General features: G+C 49.1%; 1 protein-coding gene across 2 annotated transcripts in view; it reads left to right on the forward strand.

Annotated features, from left to right (window-relative positions):
• Sh3pxd2a (SH3 and PX domains 2A) overlaps nucleotides 1-22,605 on the forward strand; it is a 217,337-nt gene that overhangs the window by 38,518 nt on the left and 156,214 nt on the right. For both annotated transcript variants that reach the window (XM_027930218.2, XM_071610941.1), the window contains exon 2: nucleotides 7,585-7,665. In XM_027930218.2, coding sequence (XP_027786019.1) covers nucleotides 7,585-7,665 — 81 coding nt within the window. The remainder of the gene's footprint in view (nucleotides 1-7,584; nucleotides 7,666-22,605) is intronic.

Here is a 22,605-nt window from a genome sequence, read left to right on the forward strand (position 1 = left end):
CCTGTCCCTTCAGCAGACACCCCTGGGGGTGGCATTGTTTTCCTGGCCCTGGGCGATACAGTTATTTTTTGCTCTTCTACTTTCCCAGGCTGGGTGCCTTATTAGTAGTGGTTCCACCGTTGCTGTGTGTGTGCATGTGTTCACACGTGTGTGTTCATGTGTCCCCCTTTTCACCTTCTCCCCTCCTATTTCTATTCATGGGTCACAATTCAAGGCTCGTGGCAAATGGGAAGAACAGCTGCCTGCCTCCTCCTTCCTGCTGTCTAAACACCTAACATTTCGGGCCAGCACTCCATGCACAGCCTCACATTTAATAGAAAGCTCCATTATAAATTATATTATAGCTAAGGAAACCCTGACTCAGAGAGGCTAAGATATTCACCCAAGCCCACACAGCAGGGAAGTGTAAGGTCTGAAATTACAATCGAACGAGTGCTTTCAAAGCCACTTTCCTCTGTTCCTTTTTGGCACTGTTCCATCTCACACTTTTCCCTGCTTGATTCCTCAGTGTAAGTGTTGCTGCTTCTGCTGAGCTGTAAGGGCCTGGAGCTTGGGACTTTACAGTACTTTCTATTTAGCTTAACACAAAACCAGGTACCAGGTAAGCACTCAGGCAGTGTTTGCTGTCGGCTTTGCTCTTTCATTTCTGTAGGGAACATTAAGTGTGCCAAATGTCGTGATGGGCATTAGAACCAGGATGTCTTCAGAGAGCCTCCAGGGTTAACTCACTGAATCATCATGACAACCCCAAAGTGAGGGACCCACTGTCATTGTGTGGGGTCCTTCAGATAATGCCTACACATTATCCCCCAAGTCTAGTAACTCAGGCCCACGATCCCTGCATACACAGGTGACGCACTCTCAAGTGGCATTTGATATGGTATTGGAGTCTGCAGACTGTCCCCTCCTGAGTTCCTTTTAAAAGCCCCTTCTTTATCCCAGAAAAGGCCCAGGTGGCCGGGTCTGCAGGCACTCTTGTTTTGTGATGGGTGGATGTGTGGTTCTGGGAGGAGCCCTCTCTTGGCACACACCCCACCACTCTTTTTGGGATGCGCTTCTGCTGCCTTCCCTCTCACTGCTCCCTGACAACCTGCAGTCTGGGGACTGAGGACCCAAAAGAACCTGCCACCTGATCATTAACCCTGTGATCAGCCTGGGAGTGTTTGTGTGTGTTGGAGTGAACGTCACCCTGCAAGTCCAGGCTTCTAAGTGGTGGGTGTTCCCCAAATCTGCAACCCGCCCCCCAGGAACAAGCCACCACCCAGAGGATTTGGAATTTTAATAGGGCCACACCCTGAGGTTCTCAGTGTTCCCAGGCTGAGCCCAAAAACTTCAGCCAAGTGGCCTCAGGCTGTTGAATTTGCTTTTGCTGGCAAGGCCTCAGATTGGCAAAGACCCTCGCATCCAGTCAGATGTATTTGTATTTTACCCCTTGGCCTCTGGGGCTTGCCTCTGGGTTGGAGAACAGTCTCCAGGGGTGTCACCAGCCACCTCTTGGTTGCTCCAGACTCTGTAGGTTTTCTCTCATTAGTCAGTCATTACCACGCTGTGCCCAGTGGACTGGCAGGCCAAGAGAAGGGGAAGACGCTTTCTGCTGAGAGGGACCCCTGGGAGGGAGATGGACTCACCCGTGTTAAATAGAGACCAGCACAGCACTGTCAAGCACTGGCTCATTCTGCACCAACAATTAGCAGACAAAGGCAGATATAATAATTGGCTAATTGTGAACACAGACCATGAGCACTGCAAGAGATGGACATAGGCTTGTGAGGCTAATGGGGGCCCAGGTCAGACGTTGGCACCCAGGGGGGCTCTGTCTCTGGATGCAGCCGGTGATGTAACACCAGGGAGGCTCAGCAGGCACAGCAGGGAGGAGACAGGGAATTGGCCTTGTTTGGTGTAGCTGCTTGTACCAGAAGCAGTCCCGGGTCCTCTGCCATGCTGGGTGGTCTGGATCTACAGAAGGAGCCTGGCTGAATTTGGGACTTATTGCCACTCTTCCCCCAACCTGCCAGATAAGAACTTAGTACATGGAGCAGTGTGAATGGAAAGGTAGAATTTATTAGCACCTTGCGGTGGGGAGGGGTGGCATTAATTTCTTGGGGGAAGTACTTGGCGTGATGAATTTCAGTAGGAGGCCGTAGCAATGATCATGTCGCCGGATGTAAAGTCCCTTTTATTGACTGCAGGATTGTGTTTGTTCTGATTTCAGGGGCCATGGTCTTTAGCAGTTAATCCCAAATGTTAGGCCTCTCTCCATCCATAGACTTGGGGGAGTTGAGGAACTGAGACTGAGGTGATCCTGTGACCTCAAGGACCCTAGAAAATAGCGACAGCCCACGCAGCGGAACAAGGTGTCCCTTTCTCTGCATGGATGTATAGTCTGAGAACTAGAGAATAGGTTGGATTTCACCTCTGCTTGTCCCTTGACTAGCAACTTTGGGCAGTGGACAACTTATCCAATTGTATGCCATGGCCCTAGTCCTAGCCAGCTGATTCCAGCCCCATGGTGGGGACAGCAGGTATAGGAAGCTGGTCATTGAGTTTCCATTTGGCCAAGGGCAGGGTCAGCTGGCCAGGGTCCAGGAAAAATAAGATCTTCCTCAGTAAATGGAGCAGCGGTGCCATGGAGATGTGCAGTGGCCACCACCACTTCTAGCTCTTGCCTCTTGTTGTACTGTGTCAGCAGATGGGGCACAGGTACTTACCAGAGCTTTCTGATTGAGCACGGGCGGGTCCTAGGCCTTCTAGCAATGGTTGGGCCATCTATTTTCGGGTATTGATCCATCAGCCCAGATCCTATATGGGCACCCATCCCTCCACAGAACCAGACTGGGCCTCATCCTCTGTGTTCTAGGGTTGAGCTGCAAGTCTGATTTGCATCCAGGTCATGGTCTTGTTGGAGCACAGTTAATGGAGGAGAGAAGTACCCACTGGGAAGACAAGTTTGGAAAGCTTGGACTTGGCTGGCCACCTGAGCTGGGGGACAGAGGGCAGCCCAGTGCAGCCTCACATGGGTCATATGAGAGCGCCACACTTGTGCCTGCAGTGGGGGAATTCTCCTCCACACAGGTAAGCCAGCAGGGGACTGTGACCGCATGGCCTCCTGCGCCTGGGCTGACCCAGGGGAAGCTGCACACAGTTGCTGGTCTCTAGTGAGGCTTCCTAACCGCCCACCATCTGCCCAAAAGGGCCGGAGATGGGGAAATAGAATCCGTGCGTTTCAAAATCCAGAAGGAAGGGAAACTCCACCCGGGAAACATAACCCCAAGTACTGTGCTTGGAAGCAGGATGTTTAATTGCCAAACCTTTCTTGAGACCCAGCTGCCGGGTAATGTTATCTTGGCTGCTCCTGAGACCAGAGGGGGTTTATCTGGGCCCCTGACGCAGGCTCGGTAAACAGAGCTGGCTTTCTCGGGTGACCTCCGCCCTGTCCCCCTTTCCAGCACCTGCTCTTTCTCTGCAGTTTATCTCTAAAGTTTCCAGCGCCAGCAGGGAGACTTAAGAAACTCTGGTGTCAGGGTAGGGCTGCTAGGAATAGGCCAGGCTGGAATTTTGTGTCCCCATCACTCATTTGGAGGGATAATCTAGGATATTCAAGGTTTGGAAGAAAGCAGACAGGCCGATGAGAGAACAGGCTCTGGAGACTGTCCCCGTGTCCTGGGCTTATCTCTAGAGAGGACTTTGACTATTTCCTCAATGCAGGGAGCCTCTCGCACATCCCAGAAACTTCAGAGAAACTGAGAGTCTACCCCCTGCCATTGTGCCATGCTTGTGCCACCTGGGGCATAGGAAGGGAGGAGCAAGGTGTCAACAGGAGCAGTTCTTTGCCAAACAAGGGAATAAGTTTTTGTGTTTGTTTGTTTGTTTCGGGGGAAGGGGGTATGGCCCTGTCCTGGCTGTGTGGCTATAACTGATAAGGGTCATAGGGACAGTTTTCTGTCACCCCTTTCCTCTGACCATTTCTCCACAGCATGCATTTTTGGTGTGGGTCCAAGTCAATGGACCCACAGAACAGAAATGGTTCCTATAAGTTTTCAAAAGACAAAGGACTTTTCCAAGGGGGGGGGCATGTTTAGTCATGTGCCAGCTAGTCCTAGGCTAGGAATTGGGGGGGTCTGTGTCCCCATCCCAGCTTTTCCACTAAAAATGAGCACCCTACAGTGATAACTGAGCATGCATCAGGCCTTGCAGCCCTGAAGGTGGTGACCACTGTATGGGGGAGTCTGAGGGTCTGGGAGGCTGGGCTGAGGTCTCCCAGCCTCTAACAAGGTGGTGGTGGGAGTGCAACCTGGCTGTGGCTGTCTCCAGAATTCACTCCTTACCTGACCATCCCCATTGCCAAGACACGGTGCTGGGCCCTAGGTTCCTCTTCCGCCAAAGAAGAGGCCATTTAGCATGTGTGAGTCCCTGGGTTTGATCCTCAGCACCACACACACACACAACACACACACACACACACACACACACACACACACACACACACGCCTCCCCAGATCCCAGCTGCCAGGGACTGTGAGCCTGTGATTAATTCTCTCTGGGAGGTGAAGGGAAGCCCCTAATTGCTCCGCAGGGTGGAGGGTGGGTGTTAAGCCCCAGTTAAGCCCTTCCTCTGGGCTCCGCTTGGTTGGCCCAGGAGAAAGGCTGCTGTCTGTGTCCTGCAGGGGCATTCAAACGCTTTCTCTCCAGGCTGGCAAGGCCACTCGGGGCCTCCTTAGGTTCAGCAGGCAACACCTGGCAGGTGCACACAGCTGCTCCCCGCCTGGGGACCTGTGGGAAGGGAAAGTGCAGATGGAAGTGGGGCCGGGGAGAGATGGAGCCGGAGGTCAGCAGCGGGAATGGGGTGGGTTCTAACGTGTGGAAATCCCAGCGCCTCCTGCCTCATCAGTGAAGCCTCTGGTGCACACGGTTCCTCTGTGGTGGTCTGGGTTCATAGAAGTCCTAACCACCGGCTTCTGTCTGGGCCCAAATTCTGTCTCTTCTTGGTCTTGAGCTCTCAGGGTTGCCTATACTGCACCCTGTCTCCACCATGTTCCTCTTGGCCACCCCCCTGAGCATGTGCTGGCTCACACTTTTCAGGTCACCTGAAGCTTTATTTTAAAAGATATCTTTCAGGCCTGATCAAGTAGTTTGATTACAATATTCACACTCCCACATTTTCATATAGGGAGATAGTCCAGGGGCTATGGTTTGAGTGTCCCCTCCAAGCTCAAGTTGACATTTAATTTCCAGGTAACAGTGTTAAGAGGTGGGTCCTTTAAGAGGTGAAGCGGTCATGTGGGCTCCGCTCTCCTAAATGGATTTATGCTGCCATCGTGGGAGTGGGTTCCTGATAGAAGGATGAGTTCAGCCCTGATTCCTTTCTGTCTCTTGCATTCAATTGCCTTTCCACCTTATGCCATGGGATGACCCTTGCCATATGCCAGCACCATGGTCTTGGATTTCCTAGAGTCCAGAACCAAAGCAACTTCTATTGTTTATAATTTACCCAGTCTCAGGTATTGTGTTGCAACAGCAGAAAATGAACTAAGATATCCAGTATGGTCAAGAACATGGGGTGTGGACTCAGCTAGATTGGGTTCAAGTTTTTTTGCTTAATATGTTACTGGTTATGGAGCTCAGTCAAGTTACTAACTTCTTTGAGCCTCTCCTTTTTCCTGTGCCATGTGAAGATACCACTGGTTGCTACTTTGTGGGGCTGAAGATTAAATGAGCTAATAGGTATAAATACTTTATACTGTACTAGCATGTCGTCACATTTGATTACCGAAACATAAGCTAACACTTCGTTAGCTAAGTGGTTTTACAATTTATTGTATGAGACATACATTTACATATGATATAAAGCAAAGCATATCCATGTCTATTTATTATAATAAGTCAATAATTTATTTTGAGCTTGTGAAGGTAGGGATGGCCTTTTATTTAATGTTCTTCCTTATCAGGATCTCATGTCAGAAATCTCTGATGGCAACATCCAGTCCTAGTTGCCTGGCTTTATGGCTCTTTCCTCAGTTGCATTTGGGAACAAATTCTCCCCACAGCATGAGTCTGGCTCCGTGACTTAGCAATGGAAGGGGAGGAAGCACAGTTACCTGAATGCCAAGCATGCAACCTGGGCATTCACGGGCAAGCCCCCCCGGTCCAGGCAGCAAGGGAGGGCAGCCAGTGTGTGCCCAGGGTCTAAATGCTGCTCTTTGCTCACATTCTCTCCCCTCACCATGGCCTGGACCCTAGCCTTCTCTGGCTACGTTGGTCTCCTCACTGGTAGTGTCCCTCCAGACCTCTGTAATCAGAATCACTAGGCAAAGCCTGGCAATGTGCATTTTTGCAGGTCTCCCAGGGAATTCTGATAGGCATCCTGGTGTGGGAACCACCACTGGGGACTTACAGCTTCTGCCTCTCTCCTGAGGTCTCACCTGGGTTACATCTGGCCCAGGTACCCACGGAGTTCAGCACAAGAGCCCTGTGGTTATGGGAGATGGCCCAGCTCTCTAACTAAGGCCTCTCCCAGGAGGAACAAAAATAGTGGGAAGAGCAGGCCGGATTGTGGGCAGGAGCTCTCTCTTCTTCTCCAGCAACCTAATGGCCCAGACACCTTCCAGAATGGTTTGAGGCAGTAGCCCTGCAGAGCCTGAGGGGGCCTTGGGAACTGGGGTGACAGTCTGGCCCTGAAACATCTTCATTGCAAGAATCCCACAGAGAAAAGGTCGCAAATGAGCTAACGTCTCTTCTGTGAATCTGCTTCTTATTTTACAATCCTGTTTGATTGTTCAATGTAGCAAGATCTTTCCGAGTACCTGCTGTGTGCCAGGCACCAAGCTAAGACTTAGGGACACTTAGGTGACTTGCAGCTCTCTGAAGGGCTTATGGTCTCTGAAGCATTGTTCAGAGTGAGCTGAGGATGAACGCAGCGGAATAACTTGGGCTTATTGAAAGTGTAGATGTCCGAGTCCCCGTGCCCTGGTCTGCCTATGCAGAATTTTAGTGAGTGGGACCTAGGTACATATAATTTTGGAAGATCCCTCATGGAATCTTCTAAAATTACTCTAAAGTTTGAGAACCAGTAGATCAACCACCTTAAAAACAAAACAAAAAAACCGTAATGACCCCAATTTTATGTTCATTGTATATACATATAAAAAAGGAAATTAGGGGCTGGGATTGTGGCTCAGTGGTAGAGTGCTCACCTAGCGCGCACAGGGCCTTGGGTTTGATCCTCAGCACCACATAAAAATAAATGAATGGAATAAAGATATTGTGTCCAACTACAACTAAAAAAATAAATATTTTTAAAAAGAAGGAAATTAAAACCACTTGTTTTAATCTTACCCTTCTAAGAAAATCATCATTAACATTTTATCGAATGTTCCTCTAGATGTGTGCAGGTCTGCATGTGGGTGCAATGTATTCAGATGTATATTGTAGCATCCACATGGTACCTGACATTTATTTCTAGGGGGACAGATGAGACAAGAAGCATGGCCCTGGCCCTGGTGCACCTACACACATGTAAAAGATGTCCAGCACAGCTTGAAGGCTTGCCTTGGTCACCTGCTCACCTGCTCTTCCCTTTTCCCACAGGTATACATTATCAACGTGACTTGGTCCGACTCTACCTCCCAGACCATCTACCGGAGGTACAGCAAGTTCTTTGACCTGCAGGTGAGTTGGCTGGAGCTCAGATGGTGGCCCGAGTCTTTCTGATGGACTGGCCTCTCATGACGTCCCTCGTCTAGAGAGCCCCCATCAGAGCCGTCATGGTTGGAATTGAGGTTGGTGCAGAGGGACAGATGAGGGAAGCTGTGCTTGTCCGTCTGGGATATGGCACGCAGACACTCATGGCATTATTGACTTGCTCAACAAAGAGGCAGGAGGATGGCTGTGGGTGCTACGGCCTGAGCAGACATGTCTGTAAACATTCAGGATGAGACACAAGCCGCCACATCATTTCAGGCAAAGAAAAGCAAACATGAGGAGAAGACCAAAACAGAAAATAAGCAACTTTTTGAACTCCAGACGCAAACTGGGCATACCACTGTGTCTGCCTAACCAAATAAGGCACTTGCCACCCAGTCTGTACATGTGGATGGTAGGTGTGTGTCTCTAATTCACACAGGCATTGTTCTCACAGGGGGATGGTATTACAGAGCCTGCAGTTACCACTGCAGACACCCCTTGGTGCCAACCAGTTTAGTTAGTCTTCTTTTAGTGACAAGTGACACTTTTACATTTATGCTGGTTGAGACAAAAATATATCTGGGAAGCTTATGCAGCCTACCAGATGGAGAGAAGAGCAGTGACTTTGGGCAGACCTAAGCCCCAGATCAGCTTTCCCTCTGTCTTTTCTTTGTTTCCCTCTGACACTGTCCTCAGCTTCTATTCCCTCACACCCTGGGGTGCTTGACTGTGAAGAGTTCTTGAATTTCTTATCTGTGGTTCCCAACAGCAGACACACTGACTCTCTCCCAGTTCCAAGTTGACAAACACAAGGGAAGACTCTGATTGGCCTAACTTGGGTCAGGTGCTCTTTCTCGACCAATCAGAATGGCCAGGGATAGAGGGCCATATAGAACAGACAAGGCCACCAGGGAGTCTACTTCTGTGTGTCAGAGGCAAAAGTCAAAGAGAGAGAGTCATTGCAAGTTGACTGAGGTATTCTAGATTCTTCCTCAGGGTGTGAACTTGGTTACACTGAGGTATTCTGGATTCTTCCTCAGGGTGTGAACCTGGTTACACAGACCAGAGACACCCACTCCTAGCCCTCAGGACAAGAGTTCACTCCTTTGCTTGCTTGCAGGCCTTTGATGGTGGGTTATCTGAGAGGCAAGACTGAATGTTTACCCCCTAATACCTGATTTTTATCTCCTGTCCTTATTGTGCTTCCTCTGAGACAAACCAAAGGTAATTCAGCTTCCTATATTACCTTCCTTTATTCCCTGGTCATTCTGACTGAATGTCCCATTGCATATGGGATTGAGAGCCATTCCTTATCCTCTGCCTTCTTTCTCTTCCTCTTTCAGTTCCTGTCCAGTCTCCTTGGGTCCTTCCAGCATAAACTGGTGGGATTTGCTGACACCCCATCAATGAGTACAGTGTGCCGGACAGGAAATGATAACTCAGTTGGGGAGAGGCAACCTGAAAGGGCTCATTGATGAGTGGGATGAGGTCTGAAAGCCAGTGGAAACTTCCAAATCAGGACTTTTCTTCCCCCCCCCCTTCCGTTCTGGCCCCCTACTCCCTCCCTAGAATCTCACAAGAAAGGAATTTGCTTCCCCTCTTCTCCCTTGCCCAGAGGGCTCATTTCCTGCATGTTGGGAGGGGACACAAGCATGGAACAGCTTGTCGTGATGGCCAGGCTTGTCTTTATGGGTCCTTACCATCAGTGTGCCATTATCTGTGGTTCCCACATCTGCAGATTCAACCAACTGCAGATCAAAAATATTTGGGAAAAAAAAGTTTCTCTGAATATGTACAGACTTTATTCCTTGTCATTATTCCCTAAACAGTGCCGTAGAATAGTTGTTTCCAAGAAATCTAGAGATTTAAAATACGGGAGGATCTGCACAGGTTATATGCAAATACTGTGCCATTTTATATAAGGGACTTGAGCACCAGATATTTTGGTATTGGTCCTGGAACCAATCTTCTGTGGACCCCGAGAAATGACTGCAGATACAGCTGGAGGGGGTTGAGCCGGACCTTTGGAATTTAGCCTTGGAATCCAATATAGCATCTTTGCGAGCCCCTTCACACACCATGTGACTTCTCCCATTCATTTTCACTTTCCATAGTGTTCATTCACTTATTTTCATGACTTTCTTATTTATCAGGATTGCTGGTTTTAATATGGTAGCTCCTATAGAGGAAGAGAAAACGGAATGTGTAACTCTGGTTTTCTAAGAGGCTGTGTAGAGAGGCATGTTGCCTGAGACTGGTTCCTGACTGTCATCATGTAAATCTGGAAAGGTTCTTTAACTGCTCCAGACTCAGTTCTCTGATCTGCAGAATGAAAGCCTGAATGGTATTCACTTGGCAGGGTTGTCCTGAGGATTTGATGAGGTATCACAAGTGATGAGATGTTGGGCTGTGCTGTCCAAGGGGCCGGGGCTTTGGATCTATCCCATGTGTGCTTCACCCTGCAGATGTCCTGCTGTGTGCTGGAGTATTCAGAGTATGCAGGCACAGCCTCTCTCTGGAAGGGGCCTCTGGGGCAGGCCGGAGTAGATGGGAAGCATGGGTGGCCCACAGGCCTGGTCTCAGAACCATCTTGCCCCTCCCCTTTCTGACTGAGCCCCACCTCCCCCCTACAGGCTCAAGAAGCCAGCCCAAGGAAAACTGCATGTGGTTCTGGGCCTTCTTGGGGCTACAGACCCATTGGTGAATCTGGTAGAAACCTTTTCCCCAGAAAAAGCACATATACGTACAATTTTACTTACAGCAGCAAGTTTTCACGGACCCCCAGTGGGCCTCTAACAAAGAGCCACCGAGCCAAACTAGTTTAGATCATGAATTTTGCATTCCTTTCTGGTGCTGCTTGGGCACCATTTGGGGATCTATATATGGCATTCTGAGGATCACATGTGGCCTGAATACCCCTTTGATGGTACCCTGGGCCACACTCCCCCCCAGCACAAGTTGGTTACTCTGTCCCCAGTGTGGGATGTCCTTATGTATTCCCCCTGATTTCTCCCCTGCCACATGGTGTCTTTTGCCTCTGGTGGAGGTCAGGTTACCACAAGAAGGCTTTGGGTTCCCACCTCTAATGTAACTCAGGAATCGTGTGCAAGGTGATACCAAATGAACCTGACCCTCCTCTGACAGTGAGTTGAGGGCCATGGGGTATATTCAGATCCAATCTCATCCAGAAAAGCACACTTCCATTTTTCCCTCTAGGGGGCCAGCAGGGAGATGCACAGCCATGCCCTGCCCTGCATGTCCCAAGCCATGAGGTCAGAGAGCAATTAAAAGGTGCTGTGTTGCAGACCTGACCAGAACCCCCAGACTGGGCTTTTCATTTCTCTCTGTTGCAGAGTCCAGGACAGCACCATCCCCCACCCCACTCTATTCACACTGAGATTCGGGATGTCACTGTGGGTTCCCATCTTCCTCTGCCGGGACCTGACTGCTCTGTACATGGAGAAAAACCCCTGGGCATGGACAGGTTCAGGCACACAGCTCAGCAGCCAGCCCCGAGGGGCAGCAAGAGGGAGCCAGCGCCAGAGGGCTTGCACTTGTGACCTCTTTGAGGTGACCCATGGCATTACTGAGCCCGCTACAGGGCACTTAGACCTCTGATGGTACACAGGTACAGAGAAGATGTGCAGAGAAGGTGGTTCTTCATAGGCCATAGGGGAAATTGCAGGGCTAGGGGAGAGAAGGCAGAGAAGTCAGAGATGGCAGGTAAGTGCTCCTGCAGCGCTTACCCAAGCCTTAGCCTGGGCAGGGCAGATCCTGTTATCTCGCTGCTCCCTTCCCACCCTGCCACACACCTTCCTCACTGCTGGCTAACTGCTTCTGGCAAAGCCCCCAGTTAAGGTTGTCAGATAAGTACCAAATGTCCTATAAGCTGAATTTCAGATAAACAACAAATTCTTTTTTTTTTTTTTGTATGTGTATATTCCAAATATTACATGGGAAGTACTCACACTAAAAAAGCAATTTGTTCTTTATGTGAAATTCAGAAGTTTACTGTGTGTTCTGCATTTTTATTTGCTCAATCTGACAGTCCAACCCTGGCTATGTGAGTGGTGAGAGTGGAAGCACAAAGAGAATGAGACACATAAGCCTGCACAGAGCTTGCCAAGGCATTTGTGCTTTGCAGAGCAAAAATGGCACAGGCTGAGAAGCAGACTTGAGCAGGACAAGGTCTCTTCCTCCCGGGAGTCTATATCTAGTGGGGAGAGAAGACTTTTATTTATTTATTTATTGGTACTAGGGATTTAACCCAGGGGCACTCAACCACTGAGCTACATCCCCAGCCCTTTTTATTCTTTGTTTTTGAGACAGGGTCTTGCTAAATTGCTTGGGACCTTGCTAAGTTGCTGAGGTTAGTCTTGAACTTGCAATCCTCCCTCAGCCTCCCGAGCTGCTGGGATTACAGGCATGCATCACCACGCCCGGTGGAGAAAAGATTTTTTAATAATTAGTTCACTGTAGATGAGATAAATACTAGATTGGGGTACAAAAAACATGCTCTGCGGGATTGGGGTTGTGGCTCAGTGGCAGAGTGCTTGCCTAGCACATGCGAGGCACTGGGTTTGATCCTCAGCAGCACATAAAATAAGTAAAATAAAGGTATTGTGTCCAACTACAGCTAAAAAAACTTTTAAAAAAATGCTCTGTGATAAAGAGGAAGGAAAGTGCATTTTTCCTGGGAGGCAGACAGAGTACACCCATATAGTCTCAATTGGTGGTGGTAGCCTGGAGTGATAGACATATGCCCCCATCCCTCCTTTGGGGGGATTTGGTTGGGTTTTGAGAACCACAGTTATTGGAGTGAAGTGTGTCCCTAATTTGTTTGTTAGCTTGTTCACCCATGTATTTCTGCTTCTTCCCTCCCTCCCTCCTTCCCTCCATCCATTCAACAGGTAGGTAGTGTCTGCCCTCCTCATCCCCGGTGGTGTGCTAGGCTCTGGGGGCACACTGATCTGGTTCCTGATTCCATGGGACTCACAGTTTAGTGGGCAAAGTCAGATTCTGCTTTTAAAAAGGCAAACAATACTTTACACTCTTCCAGATGTGCAGAGAAGGTGCCATAGACATATGACAAGGAAACTTTATACTCTGGGCTTGTAGCAGGCTTCCTTGAGGAAGTGAGTTTTATCTCACAGATTGATGAGGTATTTTATCTAGTTTTACTTTTGAGATCTGGAATTCTTTTGTGCTTCTAAGAAGATTCTTTCCCCAGACAAATGCATGAGCACACACGTGCCCCAGGCGCGAAAGCTTTGAGACTCGTGCTAATTCTATAGCCACTAGCCACATGTGGCTCTTTAAATTTACATTAATTTTAAAATTTAAGAATGAAATTAATATTTTAGTCCCTTGGCTGTACTTGCTACACTATGAGTACTTAGTAGCCACAGTGGCTAGTGGCTCTGTGTTGAGCAGATGGGATGTTCCTATCATCACAGAAAGTTCTGTAGGGCTGTGCTGCTATAGACCGTCTTACATACAGCAGGCTCTGTCTGGCTTCATGCCTATCCCAGAGTGCTCAGCAGCCCTGCCAGGCCCTCCTCATATTACCTGCTAAAATCTTTTAGGGCCTCAGCAAGAAGAGGGTGACTATGTCCTGCATGATTTTCCCCATCAATAGAGCATTTCAGCAATTCCATACACCTCAGTTTTCAGAGAACCAGGTCAGTTTCCAGAGAGGACTTCAAGAGCATTTCAGATGTCAAGTTGAAAACAGGGAAGAGGTGAAGCTCTTGATTTCTAAAAATAACTCCCCACTTCACCCTGTGGGACCAGGGAAAGGAGCTGTCCCAGAGAGAGCTGGGCAGGACAGGGCCTAACCTTGAGGCCTGTTTGGTTATAAGGGGGCTGTCTTGCATTAAGGGGAGGAGGAGGAGGGCGAGGGGCCACAGATGCCCTTTAAGTTGCCTTCTCATTGGCAGCTGAACCACATTTCCCCTCTCTGTCAATTTCCTTGCACAGGTCCTTCACTTTAAGTGGCTTCCCCATGACCTGCTCCTCTGAGGAAGGACCGGAAGGCTCTCTGAAGCCCTGGCTCTATCGGGGGTTGTTTCACAGCCTGACCTACAAGGCGCTGGGCTGCAGTAATTTCTCTGCAAACATTGGCTCCGTGGTGCTGCTGGTCCTTTAGTCTGAACCCTGGCCAGCAAGTGCACTGGGTCAATATTTGATCAGAGCTGGGAGAGGCCCTCCGCTTTCCTTGCACCACTTGGAAAACAGAGTCAAGAGAGCTGTTCAGGTCTGCTCGTTTGCTCTGAAGGACTTAACCTATTTTGAAGAGCTTTTATCTCTCTTCCTTATTCATTGCTCCAGACGCTGCCCACGTAGCCACCCCAGGGTGAGACTCACTTTCCAGCTCTTGAATAGCCTGACTAATGATGAGTGAGCAAAGCTATATTCCCTGAATCGCTAAATACCCAGCATTGGATGGATGAGGGTTTGGATGTGGGTGTGGGTGTGACATAACTTATGGATATTTATGGGATTGTTACATTTTTAGAATCAGAAGAATTCTTATTCTAAATCTTTCTCTTTACAGGTAAAGAACTTTATTGATTTTTTATTTATGAAATTTATGAATTTTATTTCAGTTTGTGGTCCAGAGTAGACCTCAGCTGATTTCCAACTGGGTGATCCTGGTGTGTGGCAGGAATCAACCTGAGAGCAAGAAGGTTTCTCCTTTCCTGCAGATCTCTGCCTTTTAAGGAATATGTTCTAGATCATTGACCCTAGATGAGAGGCAAGAGGTCAAATCCTGGGGAGGTAACTTAGCCAGTTCCAAAAATGATTTTATGCCAAAGAGGTTCTGACACCCTTTGTGCAGATATGGTAGCTCCAACCCAGCATTGGGATATGCTGTGGCCCATTGTGATTGCTTACACAGAAGAGAACATTGACCTTGACTGAGGTCAGTCCCAGTCCCAGGAGGGCTCAGAGAGCCTCCTGTTCTTTGACATGATGACAATGGGAAACAAATGACGATCCACAGAGGAAACAAATGACCATCCAAAAGCCAACTGTGGTATTCTCATGCGGCTTAGTTCCATGGTCAAAACAAATGTGATTGATCTCAGTTCCATGGAAGAACCCCCAAGAAATGTCAACGATCGAACAATTGAAAGTTTCAAGACAATATTTACAGGATGATGACAATTATTCAAACAATAATAACAGTAAGACATATCTTTTGCAGATACATATACAACACATGTATGTAGAAATTCTTAAGAGATCTAGAAGGTTGGTCACCATTATCTCTAGACAGGGGTTAGGGTACATGAGTTGAGGGAGAGATTGGTTAAAGGAGAACCTTAGCCTCATTTGGAAGGTTTTGCTGTTTCAAAAAAGAAAACTGCCCTCATGTGTTATTTGTAACATTAATATTTAATAACTAAAGAGTTAACTATTGGCATGGTGGCACACACCTATCTATCATCTGGGGCAGCTACTCAGGAGGCTGAGGCAAGAGGATCCCAAGTTTGAGGCCAGCCAGGGAAACTTTGTGAGACTCTCTCAAAATAAAATAAAAAGGACTAAAATGCTTGCCTAGCATGTTCTAAGTCCTGGGTTAAATCTCCTGTGCCACAAGAGAAAAAAAAAAAAAAAAGTTACCTTTGAGGCAAGGCAAGGCAAGTGGGAAATCTAAAATAAAATATATCACTTGTGGGGCTAGGGTTGTGGCTCAGTGGTAGAGTGCTTGCCTTGCATGCATGAGGCCATGGGTTTGATCCTCAGCACCACATACAAATAAATAAATAAATAAATAAAATTAAAGATATTGTGTCCATCTACAGCTAAAAAAATATTTAAAAAAATATATCACTTGTGGTCATTACAATAAAATAGGACATAAAATACAGGTTAAAAAGTAGACATTAAAAGCATATCTAGTAAGAGAAAGAAAATGGAATTAATTATTAAAAGCATATTGCCTTACTTTTCCTGGATTATCATTCTGGATCATTTCAGTAGAATATAACTGGTTAGATCTCATTAGAACCAACCCCTCAGACTTGTCCAAATTATCTTGTCAAACTAGAATCTTGTCTTGAAGTATTGCTTAAAATCCCTGAGCTAAATATAGAGCAAGAAGCCCTTTGGCAACAGTTCTTGTGTCAGGATGAAACCATAGTGAGTCAGGTAATGGTAGAGAGCCCAGTGGTTAGGGCATGTGCTCTAGGACCAGGGTGGCTGGATTCCAAGACCAGCTCCAGCCCTTACTAACTGTATAACCTTTGATGAGTTATGTAACCTCTCTGTGCCTCAGTTTTCCCATGCGTATAATGGGTCCAATAAAAATACCTGCCTCATAGGGTGTAATAGAAAGAATGAAATGAAACGATCCATGTGAAGTAAGCCCTTAGAAAAGTGAGGGAAGCTGAAACATTCTGGTTAGGACCTCAGAAACTTAACTCTAAGGGGAAACAGCCAGAGAGTCCCCACACCATCTAGAGACAAAGGTTTCTTCCTGTGCTCCATTAACATTGACTTCACTTTCGCCAGATAGCGTGGTCTGCCTCTATACTGTAATCTCCATCCCATTTCCTCCCAGCAATGTTATTAAGAAAACACTATTTTTTAAAAAGTAATTATTGGCTGGCAGCTTTTCCTTGCTCTTGGAAAGAGGGAGACATCTTTCAAATGCCTGATGACACAGAGGGATTCCAGGGGAGCACTTTGGGGCTTCTGTTGGTGCCCAGGAATTCCATAACTGGCTTTCCTCCCCCCCGGGGTGGGGGGTGGCTCCTCTTCCAGGCGCTCCCTTTCCTCCCACCCCTGGGACCGAAGGTGAACCCTAGTTTCTTTCCTGCTATGTACTCCTTGGGCAGGTCTTCTCTGGGGGACAGCATGCCAGGGCTGGGAAGGGCTGTGGCATGATAGGAGGAGAGGGCCTGGGTCACCTGGTCCCTGGAGGTAGGCTCAGGATGGGAAAGCTGCTTACCACTGAGTTTTCGTCTTGGGGTTTCATAGTGTTCAGCTGGAGGCATTGGGAAAAGTTGGGTTTACTTTTCTCCTCTAAGCACATGGCATTTGCAGCCTCTTGTGTAGTTGCCCAGCTCTGTGAGTTTGGAAAGACCCTTTTTTACAGGGGGGGGCCTCTCAAATCTAGAGCAATTCAGGGCCTGGCTCTGAACAGATGGAGAGAGGGGAGGGGACAGAGGCAGCAGGCACGAGTATCTGGGGGCTGTGCACATCTGTGCAGAAGGGAAACAAGCAGCAGGTGAGCTCAGGCCCTAAGAACCTCTATACAGGGCCAGCCACGCAGAGCCTGTGGGTACAAAGAGCACAGAGGGGCTTATCCAGCCCTCTCACAGTCCAGAGTTGTGGCATTCTCCTGGTCCTGCAGGCATGCTCAGGAATCAGGCTTTTCCATACATGATCTGTGAGCTCCTTTTGGGTACCTGTGTGCATCAGATCCAGGTGCACACTTCTTAAGGCTCAGCAGTTCAGCTGAGTCTGTTCCTAACAGATGTAAAGCCCTGTCAGAGAAGTCCCTCTGGTATGCGCTGGGAAGTCAGAAGCCTTCTCTTCCCTTTGCCACCCATCAACATCTCTCTGAGGTCAGACTGGGATTTTTTTCCTTCCTTGCAAAGGGAAGCTCCTTCACAGACAGGGGGAGTCAGAAGAGCAGCTGGAGTATCCTGCAGGTATTAAGCCATGACACTGGTCATTGGCTCTAAATTTTTGGAAGTCTTTTGAATGAGGGCTATGTGCAAATACCACAGTTATGAAAGGTACATGCTTGTCACAAAACAATGTTAACCATGTCCATTGGGGAATCATGTAGAACTGTGAGTTTTACAACCAGAGGCCCTTAGAGGTCATCTACCAGCATTTGTGTCACCATGATCATCATGCCCACTGCAGACATCTTTCATTGCTCATGGTAAATCTCCCAACCTGTACCCCTGGCAGACATTATTAATCCACCATGAGCCCACACATCATCTCAGAATCTTTCTAAAACACAAAACCAAGCTGGGAGTGGTGGTGTTTGCCTGTAATTCCAGAGATTCAGGTGGTTGAGGCAGGAGAATTACGAATTCAAGGCCAGCCTGAACAATTTAGGGAGGCCCTAAGCAACTTAGTGAGACCCTGTCTCAAAAAATAAAAAACAAAAAGGGCTGGGGATATAGCTTAGAAAAGCACCCCTGGATTCAATCTCTAGTGCTAAAAAAGGAAAAGAGAAAAAAAAAAATCTTCAGGGAGTCACCACCTGTCAGTTGGCAATGGCTTTTTGGGGTGAGACTGATTGACCACCCTCTGAGCTAGCTCCTTTCTATTATTGGACAAATGAAAAAATGAGACCCCAAGAGAGAAGTGATGTGCCCAAAATGATGGGACCAGCAAGTGACAGCTGAGTGCTCTAGGTTCTAGTTCATTTCAATCTGAGTTTCTAGCCCACCCAGAAGTCTTTCTGGTTTTGGGGTGAGGAGGGCAGGAAGCTCCTGCTGCATCACAGAGAGAGCTCCTGGTGAGGGGTGAGGCACCATTCTCCCTCCCCAGAGAGAAGTTGCCTGTGCCAAGAAACAGAAGAACTGTCTAGCTCCCAGAAAGGTCCACACGGCTCCCTCAGGCATGGGCGCTGCCTGGAGCACAGCCCCTCTGCCTGCCCACCACCATAGACTCCTTCCTTGTCAGACAGTAAAACCTCAGCCCCGCCAGGGGCAGCGTGAGTCAGCGGCACCACCCCATGACTCCTGGGAGTTGCGCACCTTGTTTTCCTGGTAGAAGGTGTCATACCAGGGCGTGTTTGGGTGTCACGTCAGGAAGGCTATGGAATGCAGTTGCTGCCTTGGTCACCTCCTCCTGCTCTGGTCTGAGGCCTAAAGGCCCGACCTAGAAAGCTCAGCTCTGTCCTCACCGGGTCCTCATCCACCCCTCTTTGGATAACCAATGGGAAGTTGGATGGAAAGTGCTTAGGGGGACAGTGCGCCTTCTCCAAACTGGAGAATGACGGGAAGGAATGTCTTTGGTGGCCAGGTGAGTGACGCGTGTATGCGTGTGTATGTGCATGTGTGTGTGTGTGTTGCACACCCCAAAGCTTTAGCTGATCAAGTCGGTCCCTTCCTGCCAGGAGGAATTTCATGTCAATCCTGGCATCTGTGGAGGCGTGACAGCTAAGTGCCTGGCACTGTGCTTGTACTGGGGACCTCAAGAGGAAGGGGCAGGCCGGTGGCCCTGGTCTGGACAGGAGCTGTCAGCTGGTGGAAGAGTCTGGGCAGGCTGAATGCCCAGTGGGTGTTGCCCCAGAGAGGATCGAGCCCTAGTGTAGACCACGCTATCAGGCCTGTGTGCTGTGGCAGATAGCATGCTGTGTGACATGGGCCTTGGCATCCTGGACTGCCCACCTCCCACTGGCGATGGCAACAGTCAGCTTGCTTTTGCTTTGACTTCTATGGCAATAGGCATGTGGGCCAGCCAGAGTGAGCTGCAGGAGCCTGAGGTGTGGGCTCTTCTGAGGGAAGACAGAGTTTGTTCATCCCTCTGGGAGGTGATCTACCACCAGCAGGGCCCCTGGGAAATGGGAGTTGCATTGATTCCCCTCATCAGCAACCCACCACTCCACACTGGACCTCGGCCCCTGGGTGAATTTAAGGTCTGCAATCACCGGGTCTCAGGGAGGCTTGTTTAAATCAGACCACGGTGGGAGTCGCTGGAGAATTAGAGGTGCTTTCTTTATGTGATCAATTTAGCTGCAGCCAAAGAAAAGATATCAGATCTCCAGAGACCTCCACTGTAACTCTTCAAAAGGGCTTGTGAGTTCCTGGTGCCTAATCCTCAACTTCCCAAGTGGGGCAGTCCCTTGCAAAGGGAAAACTCAGGTGGTGCCATCAGTCTTACTTGCATTTGGGCCTTGGTCCCACCTCTTACCAGTTTTGTGACTGAGGGATTACCTAACTTCCAGGAGTTTCCACCATTTTACCTGCAAAATGGCTGTCATTACAGAATCTGCCTCAGAATGGTTGTGATTTTAAAGAGACAAGGCACAGGAAACCTTTGCCACCTGCCCCGAGCAGCTGTGAAGCATCAGTGTGAGTTGTGTGGAGTCTTAGCCTTTCTGAAGAAGGAAAGGGCTCCAGGTTCCCCCTGTGAACAGTGTCTACCCAACCTGGACCAGAGGAACATGTCCCCAGTCACCAGAGGTTCCTGGGCACCTTCAACCTGCAGTAAAAGTATGCTTGGAGACAGGCCTCCACGCCAGCCAGGGACTGACTTTATCTAAAAATTTTAGGAAGCCTTTATCTGGTACCCAGCCTTTATCTGGTAGCTCAGTGCTGGCTGGAGGGTTGGGGAGGAGGCTAGGATTGGGCAGTGGAGTCCATGAGACTAATGGACCACATTCAGATATACTTCAAAAAGAAAACCCAAACCAAACAGGAAGCGTGGGGCTGGTGCATGGGCTGGAGATGTCTGCAGAGTGTGGCTCAGCATGTGACAAACTGGCCATTCTTCCCACTGTGTCCCCTGTGGGCAGTTCTCTGAAGGCTGGCTGGCTCACTCCCCAAGGAGACAGGCTTGTTTTGTCCTGAGATTCCCAGGGCCTCCCTCCCCACTGGAGCAGTTTGAGGAGGAATCCCCAGTAGAAGGGTAGAGGGAACTCCTCTGCGTGTGCCCCTGGGGGGGGTGCTGGCTGGGCCTGTTCCTCCCTTCATTCAGCAGTACAAAGGGGCGGGCGGGGACCAAAGCAGAGAGACTGGGCCAAAATGCCCAAGTTTTAAGAGGATTGTGTAGGAGGCTCAAAAATGTATATCCTGCTGCAGCTTGCTAGGTCTACCTGATGGCACAGACTATGACCCTTCCCAGGTTCTGCGACAGCCCAACTGCTCTTGTGTCCTGGTTAGGTGGGGTGCTGGGAAGGTTGGTACTGACCTCCGGCTCCAAGGCTACTCCCAAGCTGGCTCCAATAGCTACTCCAAGGCTCTTCCCAAGCTCCCAAGCAAGCTCTTGGGAATCGAGGGCTCCATGCTGACAGCACAAGAGCAGAGGGAAGAGAGGGGCTCTGCTCACTTTAATCCCTGATCTCTACCTTCTTCAGCTTTTTTTTTTTTTTTTTTTTTCTGAAGTGGGGATTGAACCCAGGGCTGCTTTATCACTGAGATACATCCCCAGCCCTTTTTATTTTTTATTTTGAAACAGGACCTACTTTTTTTTTTTTTTTCCTTTTACAGGAGGAGGGAGGGAGCTTTGTGGGGAGGGAGCTTTAAAGCCCGGAAGTACCTCAGCCAGGCGTGGTGGCACTCATCCGTAGTCCTTGCTATTTCTGAGCTGAGCTATAGACTGAGGCAGGGGGATTGCTTGAGCCCAGGAGTTGGAGACCAGTCTGGGCAACATAGTGAGATACTGTCTCAAAAACAAAAAAGTCTGCAAGTACCTTGACCCATTTGAGAAAAAAAAAAATAATGGGGAATGGAAATGCTTGGACATGGGAGGGAGGGAGGCTTGTCATTCAGATGCCACCTGCTTGGCCTCTCTTCCCATCAGGAAGGCACATTGAGGATCAGGCCTGAAATCTCACTGCCTTGAACAGCAGCCTCAGCCTGAGGAGACCACCAAGGGTCTGTTTTGGCCTCATTTCTGCCAAAATGTGCCATTTCTTTATTCGAAACTGATTTGGGACTAACTTTGATCCCATGAAGGCCAGGGCAATTTGGGGACCACATTTCTGGGCCATTTGGAGAATGAGCAGAGTGGAGCAGAACTGAGGCCAAGCATATGGTTTGGCTGGAAGGAGTCTCAAGCCTGTTCTCTTCCTTTCCTCGTTCCCCTTCTTCAGGGCCTCCCCCCTTTTTGGCCCTTGAGATTCGTGTGGGAGGGAGAAATGTCAGGCAGCCCTGGGAGGTAGTCTAGGAACCTTGGGAGGGGTCTCCAGGCAGGGTTAGGGAATAGCTGGAGACCCTGAGGAAGAAACTGGGCGACCCAGCCAGGACCCTGACAGAACAATAATGCCTGTCCAGGCAGAGCTCATTTCCACTGGGGGAGTGTCACCACCCACACTCTGGCCTGGCACCAATGTTCCTCTGGCCGTCTGTCCCAGATGTCTCTTTCACCACTCTTTAGCCTATGTGCTGGCCGGATGTGTCTTTCTAGAATTCTACTTTCACACTGTTCCTCCTCTGCTCAGCAGCCTCCAGAGGCTCCCTGTTTCCCAGAGCAGGAAGTCCAAGTTCTTCCCCTCAGTCTGAGATGATCCCTGCAGCTCTCCCCTCACACCGCCCAGTTCACACCCACCCTGCTGTAGCACCGAGCTCCTGAGGCCCTGAGCATCCTCTGGGGTGAAAGGAAGAGGAGCAGCACGTAGCCAGGCCACACACTGGGGTGCTGGGAGGAGGTGGGGTGCATTTCTGATTCCGTAGTAGGAAACTGCATCTCAGGTGCGTGTGTGTCCTGGGGAAGCTCTACTCGTTCATCCCAGAGCGGGCTCAGAGCTGACTGGCCAGAGCCCCTGGCCTGGAACTCTTGGTTACTAGCTCTCCAGATGATTGGCTGCCCTGGCATCGTGCCCTTTCCTCTTGGCCAAGGGGAGCTGAGGTTATACAAGGGCTGTCACCTTGGGTCAAAACTCAAGAGCCATAGGAAGGGAAGGGCTGTGAAGTCACAGGTGAAGGATCCTAGGGAAGGAGTGGTGGGCCTGGCCAATAGCTCTGGGCAGCTCCTTGAAAGCAGAAACGGGTAATGCCAGCATCAGAAATGAGATGATACCATGGGATTTCTTCATTTTAAAACTCCCCATTTGTCAAGCATTGAGAGTAAGCCAGGTGCACCCGATCACCTGTACTACTTCATTTAATCCACACACCACTATGGTGCTGTTTTTACTCACCTTTTTACAGATGAGAAAAAGGTGACGTGGCCACAATCATGTAGCAAAGGAATAAGCTGGAATTCTGACCTCAGAGCTCCAGC

The sequence above is a fragment of the Marmota flaviventris genome, chromosome 4 (genome assembly GCF_047511675.1).
Source record: "Marmota flaviventris isolate mMarFla1 chromosome 4, mMarFla1.hap1, whole genome shotgun sequence".
NCBI lineage: Eukaryota > Metazoa > Chordata > Mammalia > Rodentia > Sciuridae > Marmota > Marmota flaviventris.